Source organism: Girardinichthys multiradiatus, chromosome 9 (assembly GCF_021462225.1).
Source record: "Girardinichthys multiradiatus isolate DD_20200921_A chromosome 9, DD_fGirMul_XY1, whole genome shotgun sequence".
NCBI lineage: Eukaryota > Metazoa > Chordata > Actinopteri > Cyprinodontiformes > Goodeidae > Girardinichthys > Girardinichthys multiradiatus.
This window is the reverse complement of record NC_061802.1, coordinates 37658910-37680385: the sequence shown is the minus strand read 5'-3', so window position 1 is coordinate 37680385 and position 21476 is coordinate 37658910. Positions and strand designations below refer to the sequence as shown.

The following is a 21476-nucleotide window of genomic DNA, read 5'->3' as shown; positions in this document are numbered from 1 at the left end:
TGTTTAATTTTTCCGTGATTTAGTTTAATACGTTCCTAAACACTGTGCTGTCCCACGGCTTGCCTTACGGATTCAGGAATGTACAGAGGCTCAATGAGGACAGCAAGTATGAAGAGGATGGTGGAGGATTTGACTGCAGCATTGACTAGCTATTATTTTGAAGCTACTCAGATTGTTGTTTTTTGTAAGAGATTATAAAATATGTGGAACGAACTAAAGAACTGGTGACTGTGTGCACTCTGACGTCTGATTTATTCTTATTACTCCACCTCCCCCTTATTGCCTCTTTCTGTCTAGTACATCAGACCGGATCTCTGACCTTTTAGACAACAAACGCATGTGTACGTCCTCCCCTGTAAAAATGGACCTTTTCTTTTTCTGGACTCCAAAGCTTCCAAGCGGAGAGGGAAAAATCTGTCATTTGTGCTGGGTTTATGGGATCGAAATGTTTTCCCTGCAAACAAAACTGACCTTGTTTATGAAGGAGAGAAATCTGTGGATGTTAACACAACATTATGGCCACCAAGTTGAAAACCAGCCATTTACCTGTTTAGGTTATTACAAAACATTTCAGTCTTCCCAGTTTTCTTTCTATTATGATTAAGATTTGTGATTTTGTTATTTGAACTACTTACTTTAAATCTATTTTCTTGTATCTGATATACAGATCAGTGAAAACATGAAATTGGGTCAAATATTGTGTATTTTCTCTTATCCACACAGTGTGAAGATTCTACATATAGGCTGAAATATATATATAAAGACCCCAGTATTATGGGGATAAATGTCTCTTAGCACATTTTAGAGAAGCAGCAACCTTTTGTAGCCATCAACAAGCTTCCGGCTTAATTCTGATTTAACATGCTGTTGCTTATCTTATCAGAAATGGTGACGTTCATTCTTATTTGCTGATTTCCTGCTACTTACTGGGTTTTTAAGCATGGCTCACAAATGTAAATGCTGGTTTTTATGTGTGTTTGGGATTATAGTCCCAGTTGTGTTTAACCAAATTATCACCTCTAACAAACGGAAACTGGTCAGAACGGTGAATAATAAAGCAAAAAGCATGAACCTGAAAACTCCTGCAACAGCAGTGTTACTGTCTACAGAGAAGCCAGATTTATAGCCAAATTAACAGAGAGGGCATCTAGCAAGAAATACTACAAGTTCTTGCTACAAAATCTACTCCTTCAAACGTGACTAAAGGTTGCACCTACCCACATGGACAAGAAAAGTGTTGTGTTCTTAATAAGGCAAGGATTGTGCTTTTTGGCCACGATGACAAGAAGAATGTTTGGAGGAGTCAAGGTGAAGCTTTCAAACCGAAGAAGAATGTACATACTGTCAAACATGGTAGTGGCAGCATTATGCTGAGAGGTTGCTTCACTGCCAGCGGCACAGCTGCACTGCAGTAGGAGTGTGGATAATGAAGACTGAGTACCATCTCCAGAGTTTTCAACTTTACCTCAAATCAACAGAAAGACTGTTGATACTTGGACACAGTTTGGTGTTCCAACAGGACAACGATTGCAAACACAATGAAAAAGGCAGGCAATAAAATGCTTCTAGAATGACCCTGACCTCAACTCTATCAAAACTTATGTTTGATAGCCAGGTGAGTGCCAGGAAACCTACCCGTTTTACTGAGATCTATCATTTATGATATGGAGACAGTCAAAAATCTAGCCAGAAATATGTCAGGACCTTGGAAAAAAACTACAAAAGGTTTTTGGTTGTGAAGGTATGACATGTATAATTTGGAACCTGCATCGAATAAGAGAATATTCACATTAAATTCAGATTTGTGCACCTAATTTTTTAGTTTTATCTATCCTGGTAAAAAAAAAACAGTTCAAAAGATCATAAAAGCCTAAATTAATGTGACATTCAGGAATGATGAATCAATCTAAACGTCTCACTTGAAGTGTATATCATTTCAATTACAAAAAAGGTATAAATCTTTAATAAGAGCTATCCAGTTTTTAAATTGGCAGATAGTCCAAGTGTTTATAGTGTGTAACCTCTGGATAGTAAGGTTGTGTAAGATGAGCGCACACCTGCAGCAGCAGCCTTTCGAAAGCCAGACAGGAATCCCAGCGTGCCAAGCTAGGGTGTCGGAGCATCTGGGCCGTGGCCAAGCCCAGCTGAAGCACCCCACAGTGACTCTCTAGCGCCTCCCAATTGCTCCTGAACAACTTCACGTAGGAACACAGCTGCTCAGGGGTCACACGGCCTGAGAGGAGGAAGGGGCAGGGTGAGATATTTGAACCTGTCACAGCTGTGGATGCTATAAACATTAGTAAAAGTACAGATTAAATATGCATTATTCTTGAAATTCATAACTATGACTGTTACAGACACAGTGGTTGGACATCATAAATGACCACATGACAATATCCTATCATTATCAAATTAGATCAAATTAATAATGGCATTAGCAATCAAATCACATTGATGGTCTAATGTCCCCAAGGTTTGGCACATCCTCAATCATTGATACAAGTAGAGATTTGTTGTGGAGCCATGCAGTTGTTGCATCTGCTGTCTCTGCAGTGGTATTAATGCCCACAGCTGCTGGAGGATGGGTTTGTGATCTAGTAGGTTGCATTTGATCCCAAACATACTGGTTTGAGGAAGACGAAGGGACCTGCTCACCTCAATATTACAAGACACGTAGAAGCATGATGTCTCAGCCATGATGCTGTGCTATCGGGGTCCCACCAAATTCCTGTTAGAGGTCACTGTAAGTAATACCCTGTAGCTCAGCATACCATAAAGCCAGTAGTAATGCTAGTGTGTCTTGGCAACATTGGTTCTCTCTTGCTGGGGCTGCCAAACGTGGACATGGCGGTTATTGCTGGTGATGCAGGGAGATTAATTGTTCAACATTCTGGTAAAGAACCAACCAGGTCTCTCTACCCTGGTATTATTGTCAGATTACAGATGGGATGATGAACTGGTAATTTGACTGATGTTGACTTTCAAGCCAATATGCCAGATGACACAAGGTGTTGTAAAGCTTCAAACACTTGTGTCAAGTAAAGATATTATGGTCTTTTTTATGCTTGGAGAACAATTTGACCATCCTTTCCTGGTGTGGTCTGTACTAAAGAACTGGAAGAGTTAAAATTGAATTAACTTAAATTAGACTTTGTTGATCGCACAATGGAGAAATTGTCCTCTGCAACCCATCCCTTAGGGAGCAGTGGGCTGCCTTTGTGTGGCGCCCGGGGAGCATTCAGGGTCTTGCTCAGGGACCCAGAGTGGCCGACTGTGGGATTACAACCAGGGTACTTGTGACCTCTCCAGTGGTTGTCAAGTGGCCTCTCCAGGACCGCTTGACCACCTCTAGCGACTGTGGCTCAGTAGGAAGAGTAGTCGTCTTGCAATCAGAAGGTTGTGGGTTCAATTACAGCTTCCTCCTGCCGATGTGCCCCTGGGCAAGGCACTTAACCTCAAGTTGCCTGCCGATCTGCGTATCGGTGTATGATTGTGTGAGCGTTAGTGAGTGCGATTGGGTGAATGTTGCTCTAGTGTAAAGTGCTTTGAGTGGTCTGTATGACTGGAAAGGTGCTATATAAATTCAGTCCATTTACCACTAGCTTGTAGATGTGTGTTGCCCATAATGCCCATATCAACAAGGCATTATGTGTAACCGTGACTGGCTATTTTGACTGACTAGGTCCTATCTGTAATGCTACTGCCCAACACATGATGCCACAACTTTTGTTTGGTGTTGTCCCCTCTAGATTTACCATTTTTCCCCAATTTAAATCTCTTGCTCAACCATCGCAGTCACAAAGCAATATTCTCTATACTGTGAATACAAACCCTGTGTGAAGATTTACCATCACAGTTACAGTTCTCAGCTGCTATGAGTCACTTTCTTGGTGCAGGAACACTGATTGGAGCTCTTGAAATTCTGTCCTGGTGGTGACTAACGTAGAAATGACTATTTATAGATACAGAAGAGGAGAACCAGCCAGACAATGATTAGGATCTGTTCTGCTGAACATTTCTAAACCTCCTGCCACCTTATGGGGCGACTGTGGCTCAGGTGGTAGGAGGCAAGACACTTCACCCACCTTGCCTGCTGATGGTGGTCAGAGGTGCCCGTTGGTGCAGATGTATGGCAGCCTTACTTCTGTCAGTTTCCCCCAGGTCAGCTGTGGCTACATTGTAGCTCACCAATGTCAGTGTATGAATGTGGGGATGACTGATTGTAGTGTAAAGCGGTTTGGGGTCTCTGGGGACTTGATAAAGCGCTATACAAGTGCAGGTCATTATAGCTTCTCAGCCCCCCAGGAAGGATCTCAGCAAAACTAGAGCAACAAGAGCATTAAGAGTAGAGGCCCAGGAGAATGAGAGGCTGAGGTGGGGGCTGAGATAGAGAGATGGCACTCATTACCTCTGCATAAAGCCTATTTCTTTGTGTTGATGTTTTGAACCAGCACCAGATGTGGGAGTATTTCCTGTTGGACTACAATGGCCAGTGTTTGCTTTAGCAAGGCCAAACACATAAGATAAACAGCCAAGCAGGATATAAAAAATGGAGTACAAACCTGCAGAATATAAGATATAACCTGTAGAGAGATCACCTGACATCCATAACAGTATGTTCAAGGCTTTTAAACTACAGTCAACTGCACAAGTAGTCCTAAAACGGTTTCATATTAAAACCGCAAAATTTAGTACATTTTATTGGGATTCTATGCGATAGACAAATTCTGATCATAATAGATCATAATTGTGAAGTGAATGGAAAGGGACGCATAGTTTTGGATTTTTATTTACAAATATAAATCTGAAAATGTTTCAGCCTTCCTGAGTCAATACTGCACAGCCAACTGTAGTGAAAATTACAGCTGCAAGGGGTGTATGTCCACTACATTTCCACATGTAGAGATTGAGATTTGTGTCTATTCTTCCTTTGCAAAATGGCAAAGAGGGACTGAATACTTTTCTGATATAGATGAACAAATCAATGCAAGTATACTACCTATAGATGAAAACTGGGGATGTAATCATATGAAGCCTCAACCAAAAACCAACAAAGATGAGCAAACAAAGAGCAAATTAAGGAAATGTCTAAAATGGGTTCAAGTTTCTTTCTGAACTGAAAATATTTCTCAAGCCTAAGCTTTGGTCCAGACTTATTCAGAATACTGAAAAGCTCTATTGTTAACATATCCAACCATAAAAATCCTGGCAGTAAAGCTAAAGCTACCCAAAGCTTGATGTGCCAACCATAATTCAAGACAGAACCAGGAAATATAGTCAAAGCTGAGGACCAAACACTAGTTCTGCCTTGAACGGGCACCCAATAATGGTACAGACTTTACAGCAAAAGCACACTGAGTGAGTTTGAGGGAGAAAATGTAAGACTTTAAGGAAACCAAAGAAAAGCAGTTAAGCCAAGAAGCCACACTAAGGCCTGCTTTACATTACACACTAAAAGCATCCTGGCAGAGCTTTGACTTTTATCTGTCACAGAACTTCCCTTCAAACAGCAATGTGATTCCTTCAACATATTGTTGCCTGATAAAAAGGTAAAACCTGATCTATCAGTTGAGTTCTTGTTGTGGTGTTTTTCTGCAGAAAGAGAGCCGCCTGCATGTTGTTAAGTTTTTACTTTCAGTTGCTACTTGGAAACAGCCAAAAAAAAAGCATTCCAAAGTTTCACTGTCTTTTAATATAGAGACAGTATTTAGTTGTTTTAAACAACACTAGTTCACACATACAAAGATGTCTAGAAAGTTAGATGTAGAGTGCATGAAACTATGCATACATGTAATAACAAACAGTCTCCTGTTAAACTATTGATTGGCTTTATTAAGTGACTTCTCCTCTCCAGCCTCTAATGTTTGAAATTATTAATGATTATTTTGAATATTTAAAGTTTGCTTCTAGAATTGCCATGTTTGTAGCAACAGTCAATTTACCATGAACTCTGATCAGCTTCCCTGTCAATGCTGAAAAAAAACATCTCCACTGCATGATGCTGCCACCACCATGTTTCACTGTGGAAGGTGATTTTTCCAGGTGTGTTCATTGAGATTTTCAATGTTTGTTTTCTGCTATATATAGCGCTCATGTATTCCAGAAAATACCATTGGTCTTATCCAGCAGATCCTCTTCTTCATGTTTGTTGTGTCCCCTACGTGGCTAGTGGCAAACTGTAAGAAGTAATTCACTTGTTCTTTCATCAATAGTTTTCTTCTCATTTCTCTTCCATAAAAGACCAGATTTGTGGAGTTCATGACTAATAGTTGTCTTGTCAACAGATTCTCCCACCTGAGCTATGGATCTCTGACGCTCCTCCATAGTTACTATGACCCTTCTGGCTGGTTTACTGATTAATGTTCCCTTTGACAGAGTGCCAGTTTAGGTTGATGGCCATTTCTTGGTAGCTTTGTTGTCACCCAGTACTGAAAAGAACAGTGGATGCTGAAAGCCTGTAATTTTGTTTTAAGGAAGTAACTCTTTACTGAACTACCCCACAGCATCATCCTTGATCTGTCTGTTGTGCTCCTTGGCCTTCATGATGCTATCTGTTTACTAATGTTTTCTAAGAAACCTCTCAGGCCTTCACAGGACAGATGGATTTATACCTTGTTTGTACTTGATTTTATTTCAAGGTATCAGAGAAAAGGGGCTGAAGGCTAATGCATGTACCACATCTCAGAGTTTTATTGGTAAAAGAAAAATGCAAACCATTTATAATTTTCTTGTACTTCACAATCATTAGCTACTTTGTGTTGATCTGTCACATAAGATCCCCCAAAAAATACAATTTTGTGGTTGTAAAATGACTAAATGTGATTAAGAGATGTAAGGTATGATAACTTATAACATCATGTGGCTCATAAGTATTATATGCCAGAAGGTCTGTTTCAGCACTGCAGTTCTTGTTGTTTTTAATCTAAGATGGTTGAGAAACTTGAACTTTTGGGCCAATTTTATTGTACTTCTGGGTGCATTTATAGGAAGAACAGACATAAAGCAAATTCCATTTTTATTGTTGCGGAGCTAAATACGGCTCGAGTTTTCGTCCATGGGAGCAGGATGTGAAGAGGTGGCAACTGAGACATGGTCATGATCAAGGTTTTTGGCAATGCAAAAAGGCTGAGGGCAACAATGATTTAGTTCTGTTACTGGAAAATGACTTAAATTCTTGGTGCACAGGGTTGCAGAGAAGCTAAATGATATCTGATGTGAGTTGCAGAGCTGAGTAGTGGCCTGTCTCAACAGCCGGACAGCCTCATAAGTAAATCCACAAGAATGAGGGACAGGAAGTGTGAGAGACTTATTTATGCACTCCAATAGGAGGAACATAATAAAAATGTGGGATTGTGGGTGCATCCTGGGGCCTCTACTCAAGACTCCACTGAACAGTCAATGGCAAAAATACCTGCCACCTGTGGTAATCTTATATATATTATTATATAATATCACTTTGCACTTTTACTATTTTTTTTTTTAAAAGAATGACTCAATTAAGTAGATTACACGCTTATAGTAAAATTTATTGACATCTTTCTTTTGACTTTAGAATGCCTTCAGAAAATCAAATTTCCATTATTACACCAGATGAGCATCATGTGAATGAAGAGAAAAAAAAACTTCAGTGATTCTTGAGGTACTGGAAAACAGGGCAGAAAGCTCTCCTTAATTGACCCCGATGATTGCCACAAGTCAAATTGCGTTGGTCTGTTAACAAAATTGGTGCCAGAACCTTTTGGACCTGGCATGTGCAGTATCTCAACAGACTGCCTGCATTATGCATATTTTTCCAAACTCATGGGAACCCTGTTGCATCAACTGGAACTTCAGGACCAGTTCCCGCAGTAGTAGGACCACTGTGCAAAGTTGAATGCAGCAACTGCATGAATCCATTGTGTACCACATCAACTCTGGTATCAAAGCCTGATGGGGTACCCCACCATTCTGCCAGGGTCTCTGTACAACACTCTCTTTTAACCATTTAGTCTGATATAAACACATGCACATTTGCATAAACACAATTATAGATGATAAAATATAACTATTAAAGTCCCATTTAGGAGATAAAACACCCCAAACAAACACATATTATGCATGTCCTCACACACACTGAGGGACTTTCATCATCCTATTACATCCTATGAGACCTTAAACAGGTCAACTTCAGGCTCTAAGAAATTGATTATTTTCTCTGTGTCTCTCTTTATGATCTTATACCCCTGAAAAGCCAAGCTGGGTCCGAGAGCATATGAGACCACTGAGAGCGTATGAGGCTCTGCAGTGCAATCAGAGGGTATTTTCTTTATCTGCAAAAACTAACAAGAACTAGAATGAGCTTGGACATGAGTGGAAAAATTTTTGTGTTTTAAAGAGCTGCTGGGCACTAAGTAAGCGGATTGGTATTATTTCTACAGGTCTCATTTGAACCGAGCATGATGGACTGAGAACTTCGATGGTGGTACTGTTCTGCAGAAGGAGGACAGTGTGGGGGGTTTACTGGGAGCTCACAGGGGGATTGGTGGTGTCTGGTCCTCTGCCAGTTTGGTATAAAGGTTCAGTGTGCGAAGGGACTTACAGTGCCCCCTTCTCTCCTCTCTGTTCCCTCTCCCTCTCAGCAAAGACATTAAATCAACAGAGTGTCAGTCAGCAGGCAGGGGCCGCTTTTAATTCCCCTCCTTGTTCATACACTCGTGACTTTACTGTCCCTCCTAAGCTCTGCAGAGCATTTGTTTAAATAAATCAATTCAGATTTTGAAAATATACCCTTCATCACAAAAGTGTGAAATGACAGCACAATGTGCATGTGCAAAAACTTTACAGGCTGTGCTTGAGAGTGTGTGATCTTCCTTATCTCACAAATTATAGGAGCTAAGGGACCAACAAGACCCCTCCCTTTTAAAAGCCCCATTTTCTGCCACATGTTAACCTGAATATTAGAGCAGAGTGTGTTCATGTCAGTGAAGGGATAGTATGAAGCTGAGCCTACACGAGGGCAGTGTATTCCTGTGCATGCAGCGACTCTATGCTTGCGTGCCTGCACATATTTTTATCCCTCGCTTCAAACCCTTTGCTTCATTACCGAACAACAAACGTTTTTCGAAAAAAGCAGCGTGTGCGAGCAAGCGAACGAACATGTGTGTTTGTGCGAGTGTGTGTCACACAGCCAACATATGGTTCCGATTTCCTCAGGGGCCACATGTGCAAATACACAGCAAGCCAGAGAAGCTGGATCTCAGTAGGATCCACTGCAGTCCTGCTGCAAAACACTGAAATACAGGCGCATGCTTCTCCTCAAGAGTGAATGTCTACATGCAACGCTTTTATGAGATGCAAATGTTTGCTTTATTTTTCTGTGCAGTGTTATGAGATTGTTTTATAGTTAATGGGAAATCCACTCCATCTGTGACCAAGCATGGGCTGGTATTATATCCCAACGGCATAATAACCTTTAATAAAAACATCACGGGATTTACACAAAAAAATTCAAATGAAAATCTCTAACATGATTTAATTGCAATGATTTCAAACAGAAAAGCAACAATTGTTCCTACTGCTGATAACACCACTAGCACCAGTCATGCTTTATATGGCTGATACCAATTACAGATTTTCTTTAAAGTCCTCAGCTATTGATTCCTTTTTTGACCAATTCGCTTTTTTGCTCTATGGGCTACAAAACTCTATAAAAGCAGAAAACAAATGTGCTTTTCTTTGATTGAGGAAGTACTTTTGAAGAACCTCTCCATTTATGCATGAAGGCATATGTCTCTAACCTTTGACTAATCTTTACTGAACTCAATAAATGTGCATTAGAGTACATGCTGTTAATTTTATGTGATTATTGGGCTATCTGTTTGTGTAGCCAGCAAGTAGTTGGCTTCTTTACGGAATCGCTGCTCATAGCTTGCTAAATGTTGTTTAAAAACTCAATTTTCATAGTAAAAATGGTATGAGGATACATTTTTTAAAACCTTTTTAGATACCTCAATAACGGTAACCGGTCCAGGTGGCATTAACATTCTTACCCATGCTCATCTTGATTGGCAGCTTTTCCTTGGTGGCCGCCTCCACTAGGTGACGACGGACTTCCATCACAGCCTCTTTATGTTTACTGGTGAGCATCGTCTCCCACAGTGACCTCGCAGAGGATGGCCTGATAAGTAGAAGAATTCCACAAATGAGTTTAAGGGCAAAAACACAGTACCAGAGCAGTAAAAACTGAACTCGGTTCTAGCCGGATGAAGAGTGGCTGTTTTTGTTGTTTGTTCATAGCACACAAAGCTTGGTCATGATTGAGAGCCCTTCTTGCTGGTAAATCTTCTGTGAGACTCCTCACAGAAATTAGCTGACGTGTACACAGGGTAGACGCAGGACGTTATCATATCCAGAAATGCCTGAGTGTAAACATTTGTCAGGTCCGGTCAGTGCCGAAAGCACAACAGCTCGCACACCATGACACCCTCCATGGTGCCATCGCAGGGCACGTCTCAGTCCCTCATCTTATTATCAGCTAGGCTACAAAACACCCTGATTCACATCTCTGATGGCAGAGTGACGCAGGGATCACGTGCTGGGCAAATACCATCTGCCACCACCACAGAAAAAGATTCCTATAAATTATCAGAAAATCGTTACAGTGGAGCCTTATCATCATAACATTTATAGATGATTGGAATTGGTCTTCTAAGAGGCCTATGTCAGAGTTCAGGCTAGAGACACATGTTATATCTAAGTCTTAATTTGTCTCTTTTTCAACCTCATCTCTGTTAAGTAAACTCAGACGAGGCCTACCTCAGGGTCCTTGCTTCTGATAATGACAGGAAGTCAGTCAGTCATTTTCTACCGCTTATTCCATAGTGGGTCGCGGGGGAGCTGGTGCCTATCTCCAGCAGTCTATGGGCGAGAGGCAGGGTACACCCTGGACATGCAGCAGTTATTGGCATGAACAAAGGTTACAAGAAGTTAGGGTTTCAAAACTGCTACGCTTCCAAAGTCCTTAACATGAGAGCACAGAGTAACAGAATCTTGATTCTTCCTCAACTGTTGCTGCACACTGCCAGTAAGATGGCTGAGAAAAGGCAAAAACATTTCCCCTCACCTACAGAAAAGACAAATTTAACACTTTGGAAATAGTTCCAATAGTAAAAAACATTAAAGGAGCGCGACCTATCACTTATAGTAAATGGACAGCATGGATTATTTGTGAAGTGAAGCTATGTGAGGGTATTAATATTTCCCTTAAATGTAGTAGAAAGATGTCTTCTGAAGGCTAACAGCTAGTCAGACAAGGTCCACAGTTTAATCAGATTTTAGCTCTAAAAATAAGTCTAAGTGAAATTTCTCAGGTCTGTGGGATACAACCCTTTATAATATATATAAAATCGATAAATATCGCTTGACAGCCATATCAGATATCGATATCTGCCCAGATTTTCATATCGGTGTATCCCAAGCATTTAGATTGTGTCTTGCATCTCTTTTTTATTTCTATATGAATATATTGAACTAGAGGTTTATACTCAAGGTTATAACACTGGGAGAACCATAATGACCCATGCCTACTAAGCAAATATGCTGCCATGATGTTTTTACTACAATTAACCAGAAACTGAACAGAAGGAATGAGACAAAGGAGAAAAATTAAACCAAGGACGGAGAAAGAGTGGGCGGAGGAGGGGCATCGTCGACAAATCCACTCTGTTTTTCTTTTGCTTTCTAGTCTTTTTTCTAAACTTTGTTTTTTTCCCCTCCTCTTGCCTTTTCTCCTTTCTAACTGCTGCCATGTGTTTAATATCAGATGTAATGTGTTCCAGACCTTGGGCTGGGGCTAGATGATGAGGAATGGGGCTCATGCTGGGACGTCCGCCATCTTCACACCAGAACTAGACACTGAGACTTGCAAACACAACTAGAGCCCGGCAAGAACCTAGTTTAAAGTAAAGTCTGGGGGAAAAAAGGGAATGTGAAAAACCATGAGATGAAACAGGATTTTAATAAAACCTGACTTAGTAAACATTAAATATGAGTTAGTGGACTAAAGCTATTGGTCAAAATCTATGACAGAGAGCCACAGTTCTGCAAAACATGTCTCTATCTTTGAGTGAAAACAACTCCCACACCCTAGATGATGTATTAGAAATGTTCTGCTTACACAAATCATGAAGTCCAACATGTTTGTCATTACCAAAATACCAACAGCCTAATCTGACAGGGACACATTCACGCAGCCGTGTGTGCCTCTGAGGATGTGTACAAATGCATCTGTATGTTTGCACACAGCCCTGTGGATCCGTGTGTGTTCTAGGAAGTTAGAGGGGCTCTGACAAGTGTGGTTGAAACATGGTTATCATTTGGCTTCTTGCCCAAACAGCCCCCCCTCTGAGCAACAGTGCAGACCTTCCTCCCTCCATGCATCCCTCAAGTCAACCGGTCAGATGAAGGTGGGGCGGCGAGCTGGATCAAGGGGTGAAGTTTACATTGGCAGGGTGTGAGACAAGCTCCTTAACCAGCCAGAAATCTTGTTGAGTAACAACTCTACTATGGAGCGGGACGGATGGGTGGGCGGTGTGGGAATTTGGTTTGCGTGTGCTTCGCCATCTGTTTGGCTGTGTGCAAGCTTAGACTTCAGTGTTTTGCTCCCTAGTGAAACATGCCAAGGAGAGACTGAAGGGGGCACTCTTGCTCTTGCACTTCTGAACACCACGGTCAATGCCCCCCTCTGATTTGCAGAGCAAGGTTGAGAGGGTGTGGTGGGAGAGAGTGGGCCGAGCTAAATTTTACTAGTGTCTGTAGTAATAAGCGCTGAAGCATTAAACGGTTGTTACGAATCCAATGCCATAGCTTAAAAGACAGTGCGGTCCCCTGAAAGTGCCTCATGCCGTATTTACAATAGATTATCGGAGACTGTTGAAATGAGGAGGGGGAATACTATTCCTGGAAAAGTATGATGCAGAAGGAAAGAACGCTTAAACCGGTTCTGACTCAGGATTACTGTGATTTCCTCTTAATTCTTTAGCCCTTATATTACTTGCTCTAAAATGCTAAACAAAAAACACAGCAGTAACTTAAAAAGCCCACTCATGCTCAGAACCCCTCCAATGTGGCTGAAGTATAACAATTCTGTAAAGAAGAGTGGGCCAAATTGCTTCCCTAGTGATATTTCTCCTAAAATGTAATTTAAATGTCTCTATATCAGGTAAGAAAATCTCTGATACAGTTTGTCAAGAGGAAAGCACTAATATTCAGAACAGTTTCGGGACTATAAATAACAATGTATCATATTCAGCTGTTCTGAGGCAAAATCTGAGAAAAGTATCCTGCAAACGAAATTAATAAACACATCATGGCATACAGATCACTCCATGTTCACTCGCAACCCAGTTAAAGTCTTAAAATAAATTAATCTTTTATTGCATATAGCATAAACTGACAGCTTTAGAGGATGCTTAATTTCATTTACTGTCCTCCTCACTGTGGATGGGAGCAAGATATAAAGATTTTATCTTATTTCCAATTATTGCTCTGACTGTAGATATGGGCACGTTTAAATGGGGAGTTACTTTCTTGACCTAATAAGATCAAAACAAGTCTGCCTTATATTAATGGCACGTTCTTTTGTTTTTCCTATTTTGAAGTGTGGCTAAGGCAAATCGGTCTTCATGTCATTTTAGAACTCTACCCAGTGGTGGTTCTAGACCAAATGTTCCAGGGGGGCCAGGGTGGGGCCAGTGTTTTATCATGTGGACAAAGAACAAAGAATGAAAAAAAAAAAAAAAAACATTAAACAGGGCAATATTTAATCGATTAATATATTAAGTGAGCTACAGAGCTACTTGTGGCTATGTGACTTCAGAGCCCTGAACTAGCAGATGAAAATTGTGATGTAAAACTATCATTGCCAGTTAGGACAAACTCTTCATGTGGGTTGCTGATGCCAGAGGTGAAACTGTGTATTTACCTCATTCAATTTATATTTATATTATATAAGTTTCTATTTTTTTAAGTTATTAAAATACAAAATATTGTATTTTATTTTTATAATAATAATTAAGTGTTACAAAATGTGTAACCAGCAACTTTGAGGAAAAAAAAAAAAAAACTAAGCGGCAGAGGTCCCAACAATGTAAATTAGATATTATATTCTAGGACTGCAACTACTAATTATTTAGCAAATCGATTAATCTGTCGACAATTTTTTCGATTACACAATTAATAATCGGTAAGCAAAGGGTGCTTGATAAGATATTTTTTCTACAGAATTTGAGCAGGTGATGATAAAGCTATGCCACTTGAGACCTTCTGGATAGAGCATATTTACAGACAAAAAAACTTTCCATCTTAAATGATAAATGTATTTTTTTTTTTTTGTACAGTTCTGGCTTAATTTGTTGCTCTGAGTGGGTTGTTTTTCAGCAAATGGCATGTTTTAGAGTCTGTACACTTCAGTTAACGATTATTTGATTATTAAATTAGTAGATGGTTATGTCAATAATCGATTAATCATGATTGTTTCAGCCCTACTATATTCTGTTTACAAATATAAAAATAAGACAGAACATTAGTATAATTTTTAGCATCATTATGTCGACTGTAAAGTGCATTTGTTGGGATGCACGGAAACATTTCTTTGTACACTCCAATTCAGGCTCCCAAACTGGTCTTCACTACTGGACACCACAATGTATCTGCTGATAATGGAAGCAGCCTCATATTGCACAACTTTACGAGGTCAACTTTGCTTTCTGGTTTGTTAGTTTATGGACTTTAATAGTTAAAAAACAAACAAAAGACAGTTGGTTTCTTGTAAACGTCATCCTGTAAACATTCTTCTGCAGCAAAGAGCAAAACGTGGGGGGGAAAGGGAGGATGTTGGACCAAAAGCAGACCTGACCTTGAGTTTCTGCGTATTTTCTGGCAAAGAGGAACAAATGACCCCACAAATTTATGCAGCACAACAGAGAGTTAGGAGCTCAGCAGTAACATGAGGAAGAAGAAGCACATCAAAAAAAGAGATGTCACTGGCCAGTTATCATTCCTTGTGTTTTAGGTCAGGTCCATCTTGTAGAGCATAGCGGAGCATTCTAGTCAGCTTATCGTAAAAAAAAAAAAAAAAATTGATTTTATGTGCTAGATACAGTTTTTACAGGTCCGAATAAAGCTTTTAGTGAAAATGGAGAAAGCTTTGCGAGGTTGGATAAATTTTCACAAGTGATGTCATTTAAGTCGGCATTGGCTGAGACTGACTCATGAAAAGTACAGAAAAGTTAGAATGACCTGACATGCTTGTCTGTTTATTATAAGTAATGTGAAATAAATTTATGGTTTTAAATGAAACAACCAGTTTATATAAATGACTTTGATAAATTTCCTTTACATATACTGGAAGACAGATGTGTGCAGAAATGTATCTTTTTTTTAGGTTAATTTCTAGAAAATCTTTGTAGAAAACTTTTAGAAATTAGAAATTAGATTTACCAAAAAGCAAAGACATTAACTAATCTAAAATAATAATTAATTAAATAGGTTGGTCTTCGTCTATAAAATCCACATATGAAACATCCATGCAGCTATATTGTATTTGTTGAAATGTTTGAGGTTTTGTCACAGCCATAAACTGTATTTTTTAATGACAACATGTGACAGACAAAGACAAAGCAGGGCATCATTGAGAAGTGGAAGGAAAATAAACATGGAAACAAAATATCTTTCTCTCCAAATTCTGAAAGATTTCTTGTGCATTTGAAGTCAGCTGCCATTACTCTGAAACCCCTAAATCAAATTTTAGTGCAACCACCTGCCTCTCCTGACTAGGAATCAAATTGTGGCAGCATCATGCTATGGGGATGCTTTTCTTCAGCATGAATCAAAAGAATTTCTCCTGTTCATCCAGTGTGACCGAACTTAAGCTATTCTGCAAGATTCAGAAGCTGGTAGCAGACATGAAAAAAGACAGCTGTAACTGTGGCAAAGTATTGACTCAGAAGGGTTGAATACATACACACGACACACCTTTCAGAATTTTATTTGCAAAAATGTTTGCAAACTATGTATAATTGTCCCTCCATGTCACAGCTGAGGCCTACTTCGTGTTGGTCTATGTGTGAAATTCCAATGCTTTAACATGACAAAAGGTCCACAGTACTGTATACTTTTGCAAGGCACTATGGTTAGAAACCATTTTTTGCGTTCTTTTTTAATGTGTCTTGACTACTTTCCTGTTTCTTCTCAAATTCACCAGGAAGCACTCTCTCTGGGAAAGGGGTTGGAGAAAGTAAAGCAACATCTTTGGGTTTGCTTTATAAACTTACTAAATAAATCTGCACAAACCTTTTTGAAGGAGAAAATGTGCTCTGTAGTGCAAATCGAATCGCAGCCGGAGAGGACAGCATATAAGACAGAATAGGTTACCTTATCTTGGTCTCGATGGGAACACGGAGTACAAGATGCTCAGCTGAAAGCAATCTACTTGATTTATGTACTGAGGGTTTCAGTTAAAGACATCTTCCACGTTGGAAGAGAGAGCAGGATTGGGCGGTGAATAGGGCAGAGACAACATGAGGGCCAGACCTGGGGATGCATAAGCGCACTGAACCGCCAGATACAACTGAATCTCTGCATCTGCACTGCAAATAAATAACTAACACCAAGTTTGACTGCAAATAAAAAGGCCGCAGGATAAAGTCAAAAATACAGCCATGAACATAATTAAGAAAATTAAGAAAATTTGCATAAAACATAAACACAGTAAAACTAGAAATGCCCTGGTAAAAACTTTCTGTCCTGGCTACTGGTCTGAGTCATTTAAAATTAGGCATTTGCTGATACAGAATTCCTGTCCAGAGTTTTATTAAAATTAACTGTTAAAATCACTGTATTGTATCTGTTCCTTTCTATATTTTCTTTGCATGTTTAAAAGGTGCATGCTAGTCTGGCTGGTGACCATATGCTACAGTATCGTTGACGTCATCGATGATGTCGACAGTAAGTCAGAGTGTCCCCTGCCTGCAGGCTCTGGCCACACCAGGACCGACACTCAGCACTTTAGAAGAACACTGTTGGAACGTTTCTTAAAAAAACAACAACAAACAACAAAAAATCATAAAAATGAGGTAAAAGTATTGAGGTCAGATTTTTACTGTCGGCATCATCGATGACATCAACAAATCGTGGAAGCCCTAATAAATAAGAGAGTGTAGAAACTAAATGGAGACATGTTATTGTAAGATATTATTTACCATTTCTACTCATGATGCACCTAATCTAATCCTGAGTTAACCCAGTGGTTGGAGTCGGTTGAAACGTAAATTAACAAATTTTGGCAGCCCTTTTCTAAAAAAAAAAAAAAACTAATACTTTTTAAGTTACAGTGTCTTTTATTACATTCATTTCTAGTTCAGTCTCATATATGACATTTTTAAGATGCAATACATAAATAATAACTTTTCATCTGTATTTTTGTCTTGCTGGATGTGATACTTGACAAATAATTCATACTTTAAAGTGCAAATCCTTGCGTATAATTTATTTTGTAGGATGCAAAACAATGTAAGAATATTCTTGTAAAAAATATATCTTAAATAAAAAAGATGCAAGGAACTTCTTGCTGCAAGGCTGCTGTGCTAGCAAATTCACTACCATGGAGTCTGAACACAATAATGTGCATTTTAAGGTTAAATCTTCCAACGTAGAGTACAACTTGCCTTCTGTGTTAGCTGCAGCCTGGATGCTTTGAATGAACTGATCCACTCTTTAGTAATCTCTGTTGTATTATGTTGAAGATGGTCATCATATAAATCTTCTCTAAAGCAGCCGTTTTACTGCAAGATACGTTGTTACTGAAGTCTACTCAATGCAGGAAGGAGGGCCACAGGGGATACGTTTTTAAAACAGGTTTAGAGCATTTGGCTTAGAAAGTCCTTTCAGTATTGGCTCTTTGCAACTAATATCAACTACAACCAGAAGCCTAAGGTGATGATGAGGCGATGGTGAAGCAACAGCTGTTGAATTAAGCAGTTAATGTCCTTAACAAATAGGTGGCTAGAGGTGCAGCACCTGTTGATTTCCATACGATAGATCAGAGATGAACCAACATGTGCCAGACAACTGCAGCTGTTGTTGCCCTAGGCTACAGGGGTGGTGAACTTCTTGGAGTGAAGTCGAGGTCCTGACATAAGTAACATCATAAAAAAAGCTACTTAATCATGGGCTGGCATCATCACAGGCATCCTATTTGGTCAAAATCAGCATCCTTTGTAACACCATACAAAGGTTCCTGTCTTCTGTTCAAACAAACCTGCTATGCACTATATATATATTGGACATTGTAAGCATAATAACAGGCTAGAGTTGCTGATGAATGACCTCCATGACTTAATTCGGTTGTTTGAGCCACTGATTTATGTCTAAGTATAAGAAAAACAACCTCAGCACTGTTGGGAACCACAACAGAACAAACAAGGCCGCTTTCTGAACCACCGTTCTTGTCCTCTGTAGCATAGAAACAGGGCTAGCTATTCTCAAGTTTGTTCCATTATTATTTGTTCCATTCTCTCAACATTTGTCTATCTTTGTTGTTTTTGATACTTTTCCCACACAACCCTTCCTAAAAATCTGTAACTTTTATTCATGCTCATATTTCCCAGCTAAGTCAGGAATAGGTGTTTTTCCTCTATCCTTGTGGCATGTATGCAGGATCTGCAGGCTCGATTTAAGGAGGAAAGATTTTTTTTAATGGCAGGGTGGGGTCAGTGTCTGTGCCTGGCTCTCTCTCAGCAGTTCCTGCGGGAGACCCAGAGCACCTTGGCCACCCATGCTCTGCTCTGCCCACACTGCACACACTCCAACCTCAGCATCAATGTCCAAGATAGACGACTAACGGGTGAGCGGGGTTCAGTCTGAGACTGGAGGAAACTCTGTGCCCTCTGCCAATGAACCTCAAAGGTCCTTCCCTGGATGAAAAAGTGACTGTGAAGCCAAGCACAACAAATTACACAGACTGGGCTGGAAGGCACCTGGCCACAAAGACACACACACACACACTCTTGTTTTGCTATATGTAGTGAGGACCATGTGTTCACTCCCATTGACTTCCATTGATTTTCAGTCATTTCCAACCCTTTCTATGCCCTAACCCTGACAATAACCCTAAACCTGACCATTACCAGTGCATGCCTAACCCTAACCTTAACCTAAAGTCAGTTCACACCTTAGTCCTTAACCTAGCTGTTAGCAAAATAGGTCGTGAGGACCAGCAAAATGTCTTCACTTTGGTACAAGCAGTCCTCAATTTGATGGTGAAATTGGGAAAATGGTTCTCACTTTGATGCCAAGATAGGAACACCCCCCCCCACACACACACACACATGCACACATACATAGATTAAAAGAAGAAAAGCTCCCAAAGAACGGGCCTCTTTACCAAATACTAATAAAAAACTTTCTTATAGCGGACGAGCACATTGAAAATCAGACATAAGCAAAGTGTTTGCATGTGCAAGACCTCACACACACACAGACACACAAAGCAGACTTTCTCTCTCTGGCATGATCGCTGCAACCACAGAGTGTAAGTCAGGTTGTAGGATTTGGCATATTCTCACCAGGTTATGAAAGACAATATGACAGTAATTGCAAAGTAACTGTGGGGTCTCGCCTGCAGCGCTAGAATCAACAACCACCCACAGAATGTTTAAGACACAGTGATCTAAAACAAATATCCTGGAATTACAAAAGAGGTTCAAATTGAGTCTACACCTAATATTTAAAGGTTTAATATGGTCTATACAGCAAAATCAATCAAAACATTCTAAAAATAGCCTTACAAATCATAGGTGTATAAACATCCAGAAGGAGGAAATTCATCCAGATGGTCCCTGAAGGGTACGGTTGAAATTTAGCAACAAAATCATTCCTTTTGCAGAATTAGGTTATTCCTAATGAGGATCTGCAGGAAACCAGAACTGCAATGCAATAAACCATCAGTCTATAATAGTAATAATAAAGAGAAGGAAACAATTTATTTCTGCCTTAGTGCGAATGATGTATGTATGAAATGTATAAACACCACTACAATCGTACATATGCAGAGTGCTGTCCTTAACGTACTGGAGTCATCAACATAAACGGTGCCTGTGGCGAGCTGTGCAGTTAAAGACAGTGGGAATGCCTCTGCAGCACTTCAGTCTCTGAAGCATCTGCGAAAAGGCTCCACTGGCCCATCTGCTCCGTGATAGCACCAGTAATAACGCTCATGCTTGTCGCCTTCACCCCCACTCCACACAAACAAATATGGCTTGTTCCTGTGATATGCAACCGAAACATTAAAGAACAAGTATGTAATATGTGGTTGTAGGTATGGACTGGCTAAACAGTATCAAAACATATCAGTTTTATACTTTAAAATGTCTCAAAATGGCTAAAAATGCCCATTATATATATTTGTGATTTAAAAGAATTTCAATGACAATTCTGAGAAAGCACCTGACTGTCTAGCAGTGTGAAGCAAGATGTAGGACAGCATTGCTCTGCCATCAGGAGCTGCTAACCAAATACAGATAATATAGGCAAGCATGAACAAAAGCAGACGTTTCAGCTTGTTTGAAACCTTCCTGTGTGTTATCACAACGCCCAAGATGGACAGACACAAAACCTATTTTGTGGGAGATTTCTGGAAAAAAATACCCTAAACACTAAAACTAGCATTTTTTGTGTATTTGTAGATAATGATCTTAACAAAAGCAATTGTAGAAACAAATTGGATAATAAATATTGGATATAACTATTTTTTCATCTGAGGATGTTAACCCAAGGGATTAAGAATCTAATGTGAAGATCAGATAATCTTTTTTATCGCTACATGAAAGGTACAACCTACAAATAGAAACAAATTTCACTTTTTCTTTTTGGCATGTATAAGCCCTTGCAAAATCACCACGGATACACTTAATGCATTGCAGCTCCAGCCACCAAACTTTTCCTCTAAGTCAAAGTCTTTTCCCCCAGAAACCACATAAAGGGACAAAGCCTGAGTGGAACATGATGTAGGGCTAAATCCTGCCATGAACAACAGCCTCACCGCAGGCACTTAACACATGCACCTGCATGGCCAAGACCAGAACAACTGGCACCCGATGCTGGTCACGTGCTGCTTCATTCATTCAGTCAAAGAAGCGTAGCTTCGGCTGGTGAATTCGATTTTCCACCCCCGGCCAAACACACATGCAGGCAGTAAATTATAATTTGTGGATTAGTTAGATGATTTTATCAGATTATCTTTTTGCTGGGAGAGCTTGTTAAGGCAATATCTGCCATGATTTTCTAAACATAACTCATCCTGGGTGGCACTTTAACTACACTGACAAAAAAAATGAAAAGCTAGGAAAATTGTGTAATTATAGAGCCTTAACTTGTCTAACCGGCATGTTTAAAATGTGTTGAAAAGGGGAGAGAACAGTGACACAGAGAGCACAGGAGCT

The 21476-nt window shown here is 39.8% G+C and overlaps 1 protein-coding gene across 1 annotated transcript in view; it reads right to left on the bottom strand.

Moving 5' to 3' along the window:
- Positions 1 to 21476, bottom strand: part of scfd2 (sec1 family domain containing 2) — a 148349-nt gene that overhangs the window by 122076 nt on the left and 4797 nt on the right. The window contains exons 3-4 of the mRNA XM_047374573.1: positions 10029 to 10156; positions 2058 to 2233 (exon numbers count right to left, since the gene is read on the bottom strand). Of these exons, the coding sequence (XP_047230529.1) occupies positions 2058 to 2233; positions 10029 to 10156 (304 nt within the window). The remainder of the gene's footprint in view (positions 1 to 2057; positions 2234 to 10028; positions 10157 to 21476) is intronic.